We start from the raw sequence: 15300 nt of genomic DNA, 5'->3' as shown, positions 1-15300 counted from the left end.
AGGGATCTAATATCCATAAACAAGAATTAAAACATAGAAAACGTAAATGAGATTATTCCGTTTTTTTTTGTAGAACTGAAGCAAATTGAATCTTTTTTTTAATAATGAAAAACAGTTTGTAAGACATACATGTCAATATCGTATTTTCCTTTTCCAATAGTCAAATTATCAGCCTGCTTTTTTTCCTCCACATACCCTAAATGACCCCCATATGGATAAAACAACTGTAAGACACTACAATAATCATCTTCGGAATCCATGTTTTGCACTGGAATAGTTAAGGAGTAAGACTTCTCTCTCTCTCTCTCTCTCTCTCTCACACACACACACACATGCACGCATTCTAATACACACACATGCACGCATGCACACACATCAGAATGAACATAAACACCGGCTTTACACGAGCTGGGTTGCTTACTTATGACAGTAAAGCAGCTAGTCGCTCTGATAAAATCGTCTACTTAAAATATGCAATTGGTGAATTACTAACGATTTCTATCAATTGTTCAAAATTAGGCACCTTGTTTCCGATAGACAAATTTAGAGCACTCTGTATTCTGAACTGCTTTTGTTCACATGGAACATTATGGCGTCTAAAGCAGACAAAGTCAAGTGTAACAGTGTCAGCGTTTGTTGTTTAAACATAAATGGTGTGCTGTGTATTAATGTACATTCCTACAACTACTTCCGACGTGATTTCAAGACCTGTTATAATAGCCAATTGCTGCTCCAAAACGTCACATATTGGCTGACCTCTTCGAGTTAGGGGATGTCGAATAGGCCCAATGCGTTCGTCTACTCTGGTAAGTGGCGATTAAGACACCGACAATTAATATTTATTTTTTGGTGTGGGAGGGATGGCTTACTTTCCAACCAGGATATATAAAAGCTTATTTTCAGTATTCATGGCAAAATTGTTACAAAAATTATACGTTTTTACACAAATGTTTTATAGTAATATTGAATATTACAAGTATAATTATATGTATGAGCCTTTAATGGCACGAATGACAAGTCACGTATGTCCTCCTGTGGCGAAATAGAATTTCGGACCCCCTCCAACACACATCGTCTTTTAGTTATGTGTTACGTATCGCGCTATCGCGGTACGTTCCGAAATACCGCAAATTAAATGCCGTTAGGAGCCACGATGGTTCAATGAACTCGTTACCGAAATGGTTAGGATTCGACAAATTGCGGGGGGGGGGGGAGGGACTTTGTGGTGCGTCCTTGGGCATGACACGTTACTCATACTGCCTAGGCGACTTAATAACGTCACACAGATATTTCTGTCAAAACCATGTGTTAGACACATAATAGGAAATCCTATTATTTGTTCATCTTTGCCTTTATTTCGGTTATTCATTATGTTTATAATTCATTTTTGTGTTTGTTGCGCCTATTAACATTGCCTGTAACAATTTGTGCTTATGCAGCTGGATTGGACAACATCCAGGTTTACCCGTTGTAATTTTCAAACATTCTTTTAATCTTATTGCTGTATGTTAAGTTTCTTGTTGTTTCGAAAGGAAAACACACACACGCAACAAGAACAACAACAATATGTCAACAACAAACAGAACAACAAAAACAGCCCACATCTCAGGATAGCATTCGTTATTTTTAACATCCTTTATAATTGAATGGTGGAAACTTTGTGAAGTGAAACTGAGTTTACTTTTAGACTAGACAACCAAAATAAATCAATAATACAACTTTACCTCATTTTTTTCTGTCATTCAGCATCTTGTAGTGTTTTAGAGTCATTTTAAAAGATTTGGCTTTTGGCTTTACCGAATTATCAGCCATGTTAACCTCTGTTGATTTTCGTTTCCAATTTTCAATTTTACATTTTCTGCTTAAGTTTCTTTGAAATGAAATTTGCAAAATAAACTGAATATGATTTCAAGATGTTAAAAAATGGTAGGGACAAGGAATCTTTCAGTGTTACTTCAAGTAGTAGAAAATAATTTAAATTTAATTGGATAAATAAAACGACGAATTTCATCATATATCTTGTGTTAGGACAAGTAGAAAAAAAACAACGAGTTTTACAGATATATCAGCTTTTGTAAACCTTGAAAAATATCATATGACAAGAAAAGACACCAAAATACAAACAACTAAAAAAAAATGCACGAAAGATGTCAACACGAAAGATGAAGATACCAAAATAATGATAGAGGTAATTCCAATTTGAAAGCAATCAAACATTTACTCAACGCTGATAGAGGTAATCCCAATTTGAAAGTAATCAAACATTTACTCAATGCCGATAGAGGTAATCCCAATTTGAAAGTAATCAAACATTTACTCAATGCCGATAGAGGTAATCCCAGTTTGAAAGTAATCAAACATTTACTCAATCCTGATAGAGGTAACCAAAATTTGAAAGTAATCAAACATTTACTTAATGCCGATAGAGGTAATCCCAATTTTAAAGCAATCAAACGCCGATAGAGGTAGTCTCAATTTCTAACATGTTTTCAATATTGATAGAGGCAATCCCAATTTGAAAGTAATCAAACATTTACTCAATGCCGATAGAGGTAGTCTCAATTTCTAACATTTACTCAATATTGATAGAGGTAACCCCAGTTTGAATGGTAAAAGTGCAGGGAAATATATTCTTCAGCTGATGTCAGTTAATCGTCTTTCAACAAACTGTCAAATCTTTCATTTGGAAGGGACTTTCTTTTATATTAAAACGCCTGACAATGATTTGCAAATATTACCAGCACCAGAATTAACAAGGATTTCCTATATCTTGATTTGTTTTATATCCAATTTTGCTAACCTGTCAGTTAATCGCTCCCATGTACAACTTTGTTTGCTCCATTTGCATTAGTTATGTTTAGTTTTTCTTCAAACTGTTCAGATTATGTTGATTAATTGATCAGACTTTGTTCGCGTTTCCCGATCGTACTCTGCACGTGTAATGAAGTGCTACTGTTTTATCCCAAAATCTGAGTTATTCGCTTTTGGAGTTGCCTTTTTTCCAAAGATAAATTTGTACTATTGAAATTATGGAAATAAAATGGTGTTTCCTAATGTATAGCTTTTATTGTGCTTCTAAGCAAGAATAAATTGCAGAAAATGCAAGGAAACAAAATAATTTGAAAAATCTTTTACATGATGCGATAGATACACATGTTCAAAACAGAAGTCATTGATGTGATAGATAAATAGACAAGTTAAACAGAAGTTATTGATGTGATACAGTGATGGACAAGTTAAACAGAAGTTATTGATGTGATACAGTGATGGACAAGTTAAACAGAAGTTACTGATGTGATAGATAAATGGACAAGTTAAACAGAAGTTATTGATGTGATACATTGATGGACAAGTTAAACAGAAATTATTGATGTGATAGATAAATGGGCAAGTTAAACAGAAGTTATTAATGTGATACAAAGATGGACAGGTTAAACAGAAGTCATTGATGTGATACCTAGTTGGACAACTTAAACAGAAGTTATTGATGTGATAGATAGATGGACAAGTTAAACAGAAATTATTGATGTGATAGTTAAATGGAAAAGTTAAACAGAAGTTATGAATGTGATACAAAGATGGACAAGTTAAACAGAAGTTATTGATGTCATACATAGTTGGACAAATTAAACAGAAGTTATTGATATAATAGAAACACGTGTTCAGACAGAGGTTAATGATACTGTACATCTGGGAAATAATTTTAGTCAAACTTAAACCGAAGTTGCTGAATACGTGGTGAAAATGTTGGACCGAAAAACACCCCAAAAACGTTCACTAGAAACTAGTGACGTGTTCATGTATCGGAGGAAAGGAAGATTCGGCACGGTCGATAATTTGATACGTAAGTAATAGATCAGCATTATAGAATAGATAAGTAGATAATTTTTGGTCATTCCCTTTCTCGCCCTCTTTATATATGTTGGTCCAAATTCTCGTGGGGAACGTAAGTATTTTATAGTATATTACACTATTTCATAATTTATATTTTTAAGAGACTATTTCAGACATTCAAGAATGCAATATTATTCTAACCATCTTATCACTGCAGATGTCAAATAAAAGTAACCCCCATACGATAACTCTGCTGGAAGGACTCGTATCACTTTACAGGGACGGAACTCTAACCGACGTCGTACTTGTCTCAGGAGACTCCAAGATCCCGTGCCACAGAGTAGTTTTGGCCGCAAGCAGTCCGTACTTTAGGTAAATTAACCTAACTTTGATCTTTTGAACATGAACACATGAATGAGTTGGATGTTCGAAAAATAGAGCACAGCAGATAAAGATATGTGTGGTTACGTTTGCAAAACACGTAAGTATGGGTCGTATGTGTGGTTACGTTTGCAAAACACATAATTTCGGGTCGTATGTGTGGTTACGTTTGCAAAACACATAAGTTTGGGTTGTATGTGTGGTTACGTTTGCAAAACACATAAGTTCGGTTCGTATGTGTGGTTACGTTTGCAAAACACATAAGTTCGGGTCACGTGCACAAGGAGCATACTTAATAGTATTTTGGATAGTGAAGTACGCTATAAATAGCCCACCCCACCCCAGAAAACCCCCAAATAGGAATGCACAATCATGTACCACAGTAATATTTAATTTGTATCAATAAGCCCAATGAACCCAAATGAGCACTTATACTCGTATAACATCATGTTGGAACTCCTCGCCTTGTTCATTCAAGGTGAATACGAAGACATACTTCACAAAGGGATGGCATGATTTTGCAAAATACAGTTTATCAGTGTAGTTCAAGTCACGTTTAGCACTCGCAATCGGTACAAAATCTCTGCCATTACCATGACAGGATACGATTATGAGTATTACAGACTACTTGGACTACGATTATTATAGGCGAGTAGTACGGAAGTAGTATATGGGGTCACCCTAGTGTCAAGTGGACTTACCATGCAAAAACAGTCGATTCACTCTGGCGTCAAGGGGAATTTAACATGGGAAATTTTAACATGGATGGAACTGTAGAGCGTCAAGGGGAATTGAACATGGAAATTGAACAGGACCAGTACTTTAACGTCAATGGGACTTTAACGTTAAAATATGGGGTTTGCACTTTGTCGTAAATGGAAATTGAACATGGGAATGTCACCTGGATGTCAACGGGAATTGAACTTTGGGTGACGTCATGAGGTTTATAGAGTCAAAACATTTTATAGGGATTTTAATGTATTTGTAAGGACAAAGGGTAGATAGGGACAAACATACAAATACACATTTAAACACACAGAAAAGACGACAGAAATGTTCTAAAACAAACCTCACAGAGAGAATAATGGCTCAAAAAAGAAAAGTCTATTGTATGGGTTCAAAACATTTATTCAAGTATATACATGGGCTCTCTGGCCTGTGCTTTGGTCTAAGCACTATCCATTTAATACATAAACATTTCTACATCAAACAAACCTATTTACTAGTTATTTAGTTCTTGGCTCTAGTAAACCTGTTTACATTCAATGTTCAGTTATAAGAAAAAGCTAACACAAAACAAGTAACATGCAATCAAATAGGACAAAGTTCATGTTTCTCTCTCTCTATTCGTCTCACACGTTGTTAAAAATCTGGTCAACTAGCACTTGTGTCCCAGCGTAGATATTTCCCATCACTTAATCCGTTTCATTCATAAATCGGCTGTTATATCCATCGTGCTAGGTACACTTATCAGTAAGCAGATCAAGTGCAGTCATCGTCTTCTTCCCATCGAGGTACAATGTATACCATATGAATGGTTACTTTTCCTTCGTTGATGTCAAATTTTCCTCTCATCGACTGCACGTCTTCAATAGCCCTAAAAAGTTTGGACGAAGTTATTTCTGCAGGTGTGCTAAATCCGAGACATACAGGTGAGTTCAAACTGTCGCGATACATAGATAGGCTCAAACGACCTCGATCTTTGACTTGGCAATGACATTTGAGTTCCTCTAACAGTGAGTCAAGTAGGTCCGTAATGAAACCTGCTACTTCCTCGGCTGAAATGTCAGACGCGAAGTCTCTAAATTTCACCGTGTAGGTGTAAGTTGTCGTTCTAAATTTTCTTGAGGTCGCTGTCTGAGTCATTTGGATGCTAAAATACTCCTGTAGGTCTACTGAATCCTTTCCCTTCTTGGACGCACTTTGCTGTGACGGTATGGTAGTGAAAGAGGTCAGTGATGTTTGTTCCTTCTCTTTTTTCATCTGCGTAGAGTGATTCATCTTTCTCGTTGCTTGTCCTCGCAATGAAGTGTCGTTCTTGGAAGTCGTCCCTTTTTATACTGGGTGATATCAGTATGTCCATAAGGTAAAGTTTTGTGGTCTGGAAGTTTCACTAGCTGCACGTAGTTTGTCATGGCGTTAGTACATAAATAACTAAGATGTGTTACTGCATTGGTGATGTGATAGTGAGGCAAAGAATCACACCTGAGTTTCTCGTTGGACTTGAGTCTTACGCTCTATACTTGCTGTTTGAAGGGATTCATTTTTTCTCAATTGGTCTTAGTAGTGACAATGAACTGTTGGTCTTGGACGTTGTCCTTTTTTATATGCTGACCAATATTGATGTGACCGTACGGCAAAGTAAAGTGGTTGGGAAGTCGCACTCGCTTCTGGTACACGATTTGATAGACTTTTTCCAAGGGTCGACTGACGATGTGGTGAGTGGGTAAACGTACAATCTTGTTCGGCTGGTAGGTGGTCACTTTAAAGTTTGCATCCTCTCCAGACTGCAATGCTTCTTTCAATACGCCAAAGTTGACCACACGACTGGTACGATAATTCAGAGTCAATCCTTTCACTCTACACTCTGTGTGCACTCCTATCCTCTGTGTAAACTGAGAGAATATAGGACGAACATTGTTACATTTTTTCCTGAACCCATGTTTTGACTTTAGAATTCAGAGTTAACCATAGGCAGGGTTATACAGTGCAATGTCATTTGTTTCATTCTTAAAAAAGCCGTGTGATTGTCTTTTTTCTGAAAAACTGTAAATCTAACGTTAAAAGAAAAAAATTGCGTGACATATTGCAGTTCCAAAACCGGATAAAGTTAAGATACCAGAATAGTGCAAACTCAAGCTTTTATTTCATACAAAGATTTACTGATGGAAGAAAAAAAATCGTTCTACAATTTTTTCGAGTGTAAACTTTTGAAAAAAATGACATGACGAACAGTTCACGTAATTATGGTGACTACTGATCACAATTTTGGAGAGGTATCTTCAAACGGGAACATATTCCATTAGGGTATAAATCAAAACTACAATGAGAGAGAGAGAGAGAGAGAGAGAGATCATGTATTCCTACTTTAAAAATATGACGACACGTACGTTTGTTTTTATGGCACATTTTCCTTATGAAAGTTTCAAAGAAACACTCATTCCATTTACATAAGATAAGATAAGAATTCTTTATTTCAGACTACATAGTCTATACATCTAAATTAAAATATAGATATAAAGTAAAATCACTGAAAACATAAAAGAACATATGGAACATAACACAATCACATCCATAGAAAAAATACACCCTTTACAAAAAATATCACAAGAGTGAACTGAAGACGCATGTAATTAAAGAGTGACCACAGAAAAGTACATCCAAACAAGTCGTGCTATATTTCGTAACATGACTAACATAATTTCCATGAGCCGCTCATGGCGTGATCATTTGTGTTTTAGTTTTATTGTTTGTGAAGTGACTAATGGTCAGGTACAGAAAAACGCGTCTGATCATCTCGCGGTGCGAATAACAAGTGAAACCAATTTGAAGCTAAGGCGGTGGAAAATATCGACTGACCAATGAAGTCACTTACAATGTGTAACACATTGTTTGATTGTAAATTCAGGGCAAGTAGAGTAGCGACCAGCCGCAGAATAAAAAAACACGTCCGATCTTGTCGCTGTGCGAAAAGGTACTGAAGTCAATTCGAAGCGAAAGCGGTAAGAAAATAAGTATAGCCAATGAAATCGTTTATGATGAGTGATGCATTGGGGTTTTATTAAAGGTAGTGTGGCAAAATAATACCAACGCAAGTGTGCTATTACCATTGCAGTGCAGACAGATTGGAGTGTAAACGTACAAACCCTTTGTTGCGTATTGTACCATTTCTTCTTGCCACGTCAAATATTAAACGGCCACAGTACTGGTTCGCGTTTTGAAACTGACAAACATTTTTAATCTTACTCAAACATTTTGACAAGCACACTCACATCAATAGAGACAGAATTGTAAAATATCGGTTGGCCCAATGAAGTCACTTACAATGTGTAACACATTGTTTGGTTGTAAATTCAGGGCTTGTTGACAGTAGTGTAGCGACCAGCCGCAGAATAAAAAAAAACACGTCCGATCTTGTCGCTGTGCAAAAAGGTACTGAAGTCAATTCGAAGCGAAAGCGGTAAGAAAATAAGTTTAGCCAATAAAATCGTTTATGATGAGTGATGCACTGGGGTTTTTTTTAAGGTAGTGTGGCAAAATAATGCCAACGCAAGAGCGCTGTTACCATTGCAGTACAGACAGATTGGAGTGTAAACATACAAACCCTTTGTTGCGTACTGTACCATTTCTTCTTGCCACATCAAATATTAAACGGCCACAGTACTGGTTCGCGTTTTGAAACTAACAAACATTTTTAATCTTACTCAAACATTTTGACAAGCACACTCACATCAACAGAGACAGAAGTGTAAAATATCGGTTAGCCAATGAAGTCAATTACAATGTGTAACACATTGTTTGGTTGTAAATTCAGGGCAAGTAGTGTAGCGACCAGACGCAGAATAAAAAAACACGTCCGATCTTGTCGCTGTGCGAAAAGGTACTGAAGTCAATTCGAAGCGAAAGCGGTAAGAAAATAAGTATAGCCAATGAAATCGTTTATGACGAGTGATGCATTGTTTTATTTAAAAGGTAGTGTGGCAAAATAATGCCAACGCAAGAGCGCTGTTACCATTGCAGTACAGACAGATTGGAGTGTAAACGTACAAACCCTTTGTTGCGTATTGTACCATTTCTTCTTGCCACATCAAATATTAAACGGCCACAGTACTGGTTCGCGTTTGAAACTGACAAACATTTTTAATCTTATTCAAACATTTTGACAAGCACACTCACGTTGTCGAGTAGAGTAGTTTTCTGGAGTACGTACGTACGTGTCCCAGCGACACAGTGCCGTCTCTAGCTCTCTTAAAGACACCAACTGTCTGTTTTATTTTTCTTGCAACTATTTTCTTTCGTGGTAGGGTTTGAATCGAAGGGTCGTCAAGATGCATGAGGTGTTTAAGACGCAACGCTGTCGTTGGGTTCCTATATGCTTGGCTTTCACTTGCCTTGTGAAATATACCAAGTCATTGTCACAACGAGAGGTAGAGAGGGTATATATGGAAAGAATGAACTTGGTTAAATCATTTCTGAATCAGCAATCGAGATGAAACGATCGCACGATTTCAGTGAGAGAGAAGAAGAACGTAAGAGGCAGCGAAGTGACGTATCGCCTCACACACGAAAAGAAGTGTTCGCTCAAATAGAAGACATGAGCGAACCTGAACCAACACCTTCCACGTCTGCGACCAGACAGAGAGAGTCTACTCCAAACCAAAGTTCACCAGTCAACCCTGAAAAGTACTATCACATTCGAGAGACGGAAAAGCGCTCCTCTAGAAAATTTAGAACCACGGCTTACACCTACACGGTGAAGTTTAAAGATTTCAAGTCCGACGTACCGTTGGAGAAAGCAGAAGGGTTCATCACCGAGATGTGGGATTCTTTGCTCACCACACTCAAGCGACAATGTCAACCCAAAGAAGACGATCGCTTGACACTATCCATACAACACGACAGCTTGAAATCCCCTGTTTGGATCGAGTTTAGCAGACCCGCAGAACTGACCCCTTCCAAAGTCATGGACAAGATACAACAGGTGCAACAATCCAATGACAAGTTTGACATCACCGAGGTAAAGCCACACTGAAAATGGCTCACGTCTCTCTTCCTCAAGGGACAGGACGCAAAAAGGTCTTATTGGTGGACGACCTTCGCAACACCAAAACAAGTTTCGTCCGAATTAACAACCCTCATGACCAGATGTGTTTAGCCCGTGCCATCGTGGTGGGACGAACCTATGCCAACAAGAACGACACGGTAGAATGGAAAAGAACCTGGAAAACTATTCAACAATCCGACCGAGCCAAACAACGAAATGAAGCAGAACTCCTGTTACAACAAGCCGGACTGTCCAAAGACACACCCTGTGGCATTCCTGAGATGCAAAAATTGCAAGATGCCCTAGCTCCACGCTACACCTTGAAAGTGCACCCTCAAGAAATGCGCGGGCCTCTGTTGTTTCGAGGCCAACATTTTAAGGACGGAAAATACATTCACCTTTATCATCACGATGAACATTTCGATACCATTACCAGTATCACTGGATTCCTGGGATATGTTTATTATTGTGAGAAATGTGACTATGGTTATAATAATCGAGAGCAACACAAACATTGTGGATGGAAATGCTCAGGATGTTTGGCCTCTCCACCCTGTCTGAGCGAAGAACCAGTGCCTTGTTCAACTTGTCTGCGCACGTTTGTCAGCCCTACCTGTTACCAACAACATTTGAAGACGTATGGTTCACAGAAGAAATGCGCTTGTCAACTGCTGAGATTGTGCCCCGCGTGTGGACAAGGCATACGTACCAATAGTGTCAAGGCACACGTATGTTCAGGAAAGAAAAAATGTCACATTTGTCATCACATCGTGGACTTGGAACACCAATGTTACGTGCAAAAATACCAACCCCCACCAGAGAAAGAGGACGGTCACAAGAAGAAAGGCAATTTCATCTTTTTCGATTTCGAATGCATGCAAGAGACTGGCATTCACATTCCTAATTTCTGCGTGGCTCATCGAGAAGTGTATTCAAGAACCTATCTTCAGTTATTGCCCTCACTGCAGCAAAATTCCTGGAGGGCGTGAAAAAATCTTTCGAGGACCAAAGACGCTAGACGATTTTGCCAAATGGGTCTTAGACCCCATCGACAAGACATGGAGCAAAGAGGACATCGAACGTTACCGAGATTGTCATCGCCATGCCACAGTGATGGCTCACAACTTCTCCGGATACGATGGACAGTTTCTTTTGAGGTACTATACGGAACATGGCACCGAACGTCCTAAAGTCACTTTGAACGGAGCCAAAAGCATTTTCATGCAAGTGGGACAAGTGCAGTTTAAAGATTCGATGAGTTACTTTGCCATGCCTTTGAGTCGAATGCCTAAAACGTTTGGAATGACAGAAATGGCTAAAGGGTACTTTCCACACTTTTTCAATACGGAAGCCAATCAACATGCCGTTCTACCCCATTTGCCGGAGGCTCACTATTACGACCCCGACAACATGCGTACCGAACAACGAGAAGATTTCTACGCTTGGTACCAGGCTCATGCCTCTGACCCCTTCGACTTTCAGGAAGAAATGTTAAAGTATTGTCGTTCCGACGTGGACATTTTACGACGTTGCTGTGGAAAATTTCGAGAACTGTTCATGGAACACGGAGGGGTCGATCCTTTGAAAGAAGCTTGCACCATTGCCAAAGCGTGTTCCTTAGTGTACCGCCAACGATTCATGCCTCAAAAGACCGTGGCTGTCATCAGTCCTCAAACGACCAACTATGTCAAGCGTCAATACTCGGTCAAAGCCCGACGCTGGTTACATTACTTGTGCGACAAGGAAGGCAAATGGATTCAGCATGCCCGCAACGGAGGAGGCGAAAGGACCATCGGAACGTATTCGGTCGATGGCTGGGACTTAGAAAACCCCAAGATCGTGTATGAGTTTAACGGTTGCTTATTTCACGGATGTCCCGTCTGCTACCCTGACCGTGACACTAAAAATCAGTTTTTACAACGGACCATGGAAGACCTGTACCAGGACACTTGTCAGCGACGCTTGAAGTTAGAACAGCAAGGATACCAAGTGGTGGAAATGTGGGAACACGAATACGATCACCGTTTGAAAATCGATCCCGAGTTTAAACGTGTCGTGGAAAGTTACCAGTTCATGGACCCGTTGAACCCGAGGGATAGTTTGTACGGAGGAAGGACCAATGCCACCTGTTTGCTGTACCAAGCCGACGAAGAGAAAGGAGAAGAAATCAGATACTTGGATGTGTGTTCGCTGTATCCCTACGTGTGCAAATATTGTCGCTTTCCTACAGGGCACCCGCGATTGCTGACGGAACACATCGACCTGAAAAACATTCGACAATACGAAGGCTTGATCAAGTGCAAAGTTTTGCCTCCCACGAACCTATACCATCCCGTCTTACCTCACCATTGTCAAGGCAAACTGATGTTTCCATTGTGCCGTACTTGTGCCGAAACGTGCAACCAAGATCAGCCTTGTCAGCACACCCAGGAAGAACGTGCCTTGACGGGAACCTGGGTCAACGTAGAATTGTTCAAAGCTATGGACATGGGATACCAACTGTTAGAAGTGTACGAAATTTGCCACTTTCCCAAGACACAACAATACCACAAGGGTGACCCTACTCAGAAAGGCATTTTCGCAGACTACGTGGATGCCTTTTTGAAACTGAAGCAAGAAGCCAGCGGCTATCCTTCCTGGTGTCACACTCCCGAAGACCAAATAAAATTCAAAGAGAAATACCGGGAACAAGAAGGCATCACTTTAGACCACATCGAGAAAAACGAAGGTAGGCGATCGTTTGCCAAAGTGATGTTAAATTGCTTGTGGGGTAAAATGGCACAACGACCGTGTTTACCCAAGACGGAATATTTGACAGAACCTTCCCGCTACTTCCAGATGATTCACGACAAAACCAAATACATGAAACACGTGGACGTCGTTCGAGAGAATTTGATCTTGGTCAATTACGAAGAAGATCTGGACTTTGTACAAGACGACCCTTTTGGAAATGTCATCATTGCGGCTTACGTGACAGCTCATGCTCGCTTAAAATTGTACGAAGCTTTAGAACTGTTAGGGGAACGCGTCCTGTACTTTGACACGGACAGTTGCATCTACATCGATCGACCGGGTCAGCAACACCCTAACATCGAAGGAAACCGTTTAGGAGCCTGGACAGACGAACATCCTGACGACAAGATTCTAAGTTTCGTCAGTGACGGTCCTAAAAATTACGGCTACGAATACCGGGACCCACAAGGAGAAGTGCACACAGAGTGTAAAGTGAAAGGATTGACTCTGAATTATCGTACCAGTCGTGTGGTCAACTTTGGCGTATTGAAAGAAGCATTGCAGTCTGGAGAGGATGCAAACTTTAAAGTGACCACCTACCAGCCGAACAAGATTGTACGTTTACCCACTCACCACATCGTCAGTCGACCCTTGGAAAAAGCCTATCAAATCGTGTACCAGAAGCGAGTGCGACTTCCCAACCACTTTACTTTGCCGTACGGTCACATCAATATTGGTCAGCATATAAAAAAGGACAACGTCCAAGACCAACAGTTCATTGTCACTACTAAGACCAATTGAGAAAAAATGAATCCCTTCAAACAGCAAGTATAGAGCGTAAGACTCAAGTCCAACGAGAAACTCAGGTGTGATTCTTTGCCTCACTATCACATCACCAATGCAGTAACACATCTTAGTTATTTATGTACTAACGCCATGACAAACTACGTGCAGCTAGTGAAACTTCCAGACCACAAAACTTTACCTTATGGACATACTGATATCACCCAGTATAAAAAGGGACGACTTCCAAGAACGACACTTCATTGCGAGGACAAGCAACGAGAAAGATGAATCACTCTACGCAGATGAAAAAAGAGAAGGAACAAACATCACTGACCTCTTTCACTACCATACCGTCACAGCAAAGTGCGTCCAAGAAGGGAAAGGATTCAGTAGACCTACAGGAGTATTTTAGCATCCAAATGACTCAGACAGCGACCTCAAGAAAATTTAGAACGACAACTTACACCTACACGGTGAAATTTAGAGACTTCGCGTCTGACATTTCAGCCGAGGAAGTAGCAGGTTTCATTACGGACCTACTTGACTCACTGTTAGAGGAACTCAAATGTCATTGCCAAGTCAAAGATCGAGGTCGTTTGAGCCTATCTATGTATCGCGACAGTTTGAACTCACCTGTATGTCTCGGATTTAGCACACCTGCAGAAATAACTTCGTCCAAACTTTTTAGGGCTATTGAAGACGTGCAGTCGATGAGAGGAAAATTTGACATCAACGAAGGAAAAGTAACCATTCATATGGTATACATTGTACCTCGATGGGAAGAAGACGATGACTGCACTTGATCTGCTTACTGATAAGTGTACCTAGCACGATGGATATAACAGCCGATTTATGAATGAAACGGATTAAGTGATGGGAAATATCTACGCTGGGACACAAGTGCTAGTTGACCAGATTTTTAACAACGTGTGAGACGAATAGAGAGAGAGAAACATGAACTTTGTCCTATTTGATTGCATGTTACTTGTTTTGTGTTAGCTTTTTCTTATAACTGAACATTAAATGTAAACAGGTTTACTAGAGCCAAGAACTAAATAACTAGTAAATAGGTTTGTTTGATGTAGAAATGTTTATGTATTAAATGGATAGTGCTTAGACCAAAGCACAGGCCAGAGAGCCCATGTATATACTTGAATAAATGTTTTGAACCCATACAATAGACTTTTCTTTTTTGAGCCATTATTCTCTCTGTGAGGTTTGTTTTAGAACATTTCTGTCGTCTTTTCTGTGTGTTTAAATGTGTATTTGTATGTTTGTCCCTATCTACCCTTTGTCCTTACAAATACATTAAAATCCCTATAAAATGTTTTGACGCTATAAACCTCATGACGTCACCCAAAGTTCAATTCCCATTGACATCCAGGTGACATTCCCATGTTCAATTTCCATTTACGACAAAGTGCAAACCCCATATTTTAACGTTAAAGTCCTATTGACGTTAAAGTACTGGTCCTGTTCAATTTCCATGTTCAATTCCCCTTGACGCTCTACAGTTCCATCCATGTTAAAATTTCCCATGTTAAATTCCCCTTGACGCCAGAGTGAATCGACTGTTTTTGCATGGTAAGTCCACTTGACGCTAGGGTGACCCCATATACTACTTACGGAGTACTTGGACTACAATTGTTATAGGTGAGTAGTACGGAGTACTTGAACTACGATTATTATTGGTGAGTAGCACAGAGTACTTAGACTACGATTATCCTAGGCGAGTAGCACGGAGTACTTGGGCTACGAATATTATAGGATTAGTAACACGGAGTAATTAGACTACGATTATA

General features: G+C 39.5%; 1 protein-coding gene across 2 annotated transcripts in view; it reads left to right on the top strand.

The window, feature by feature from the left end:
• The first annotated feature begins 221 nt into the window (after positions 1-221).
• The window catches only part of LOC149781032 (kelch-like protein 40), a 40325-nt gene continuing 25246 nt past the window's right edge, over positions 222-15300 (top strand). Inside the window, exons 1-2 of one of the 2 annotated variants that reach the window (XM_089936454.1) lie at positions 222-284; positions 4052-4206. In XM_089936454.1, coding sequence (XP_089792580.1) covers positions 4052-4206 — 155 coding nt within the window. In that variant the 5' untranslated portion in view covers positions 222-284. Of the gene's footprint in view, positions 285-461; positions 807-4051; positions 4207-15300 lie in introns of those variants that run through there. The other variant, XM_089936453.1, reaches the window with a different exon arrangement.

Source organism: Sinohyriopsis cumingii, chromosome 16 (genome assembly GCF_028554795.1).
Source record: "Sinohyriopsis cumingii isolate HCF-2022 chromosome 16, ASM2855479v2, whole genome shotgun sequence".
NCBI classification, from domain to species: Eukaryota; Metazoa; Mollusca; class Bivalvia; order Unionida; family Unionidae; genus Sinohyriopsis; species Sinohyriopsis cumingii.
The sequence above is the reverse complement of the archived record's forward strand: the minus strand, read 5'-3'. Positions and strand labels throughout refer to the sequence as shown.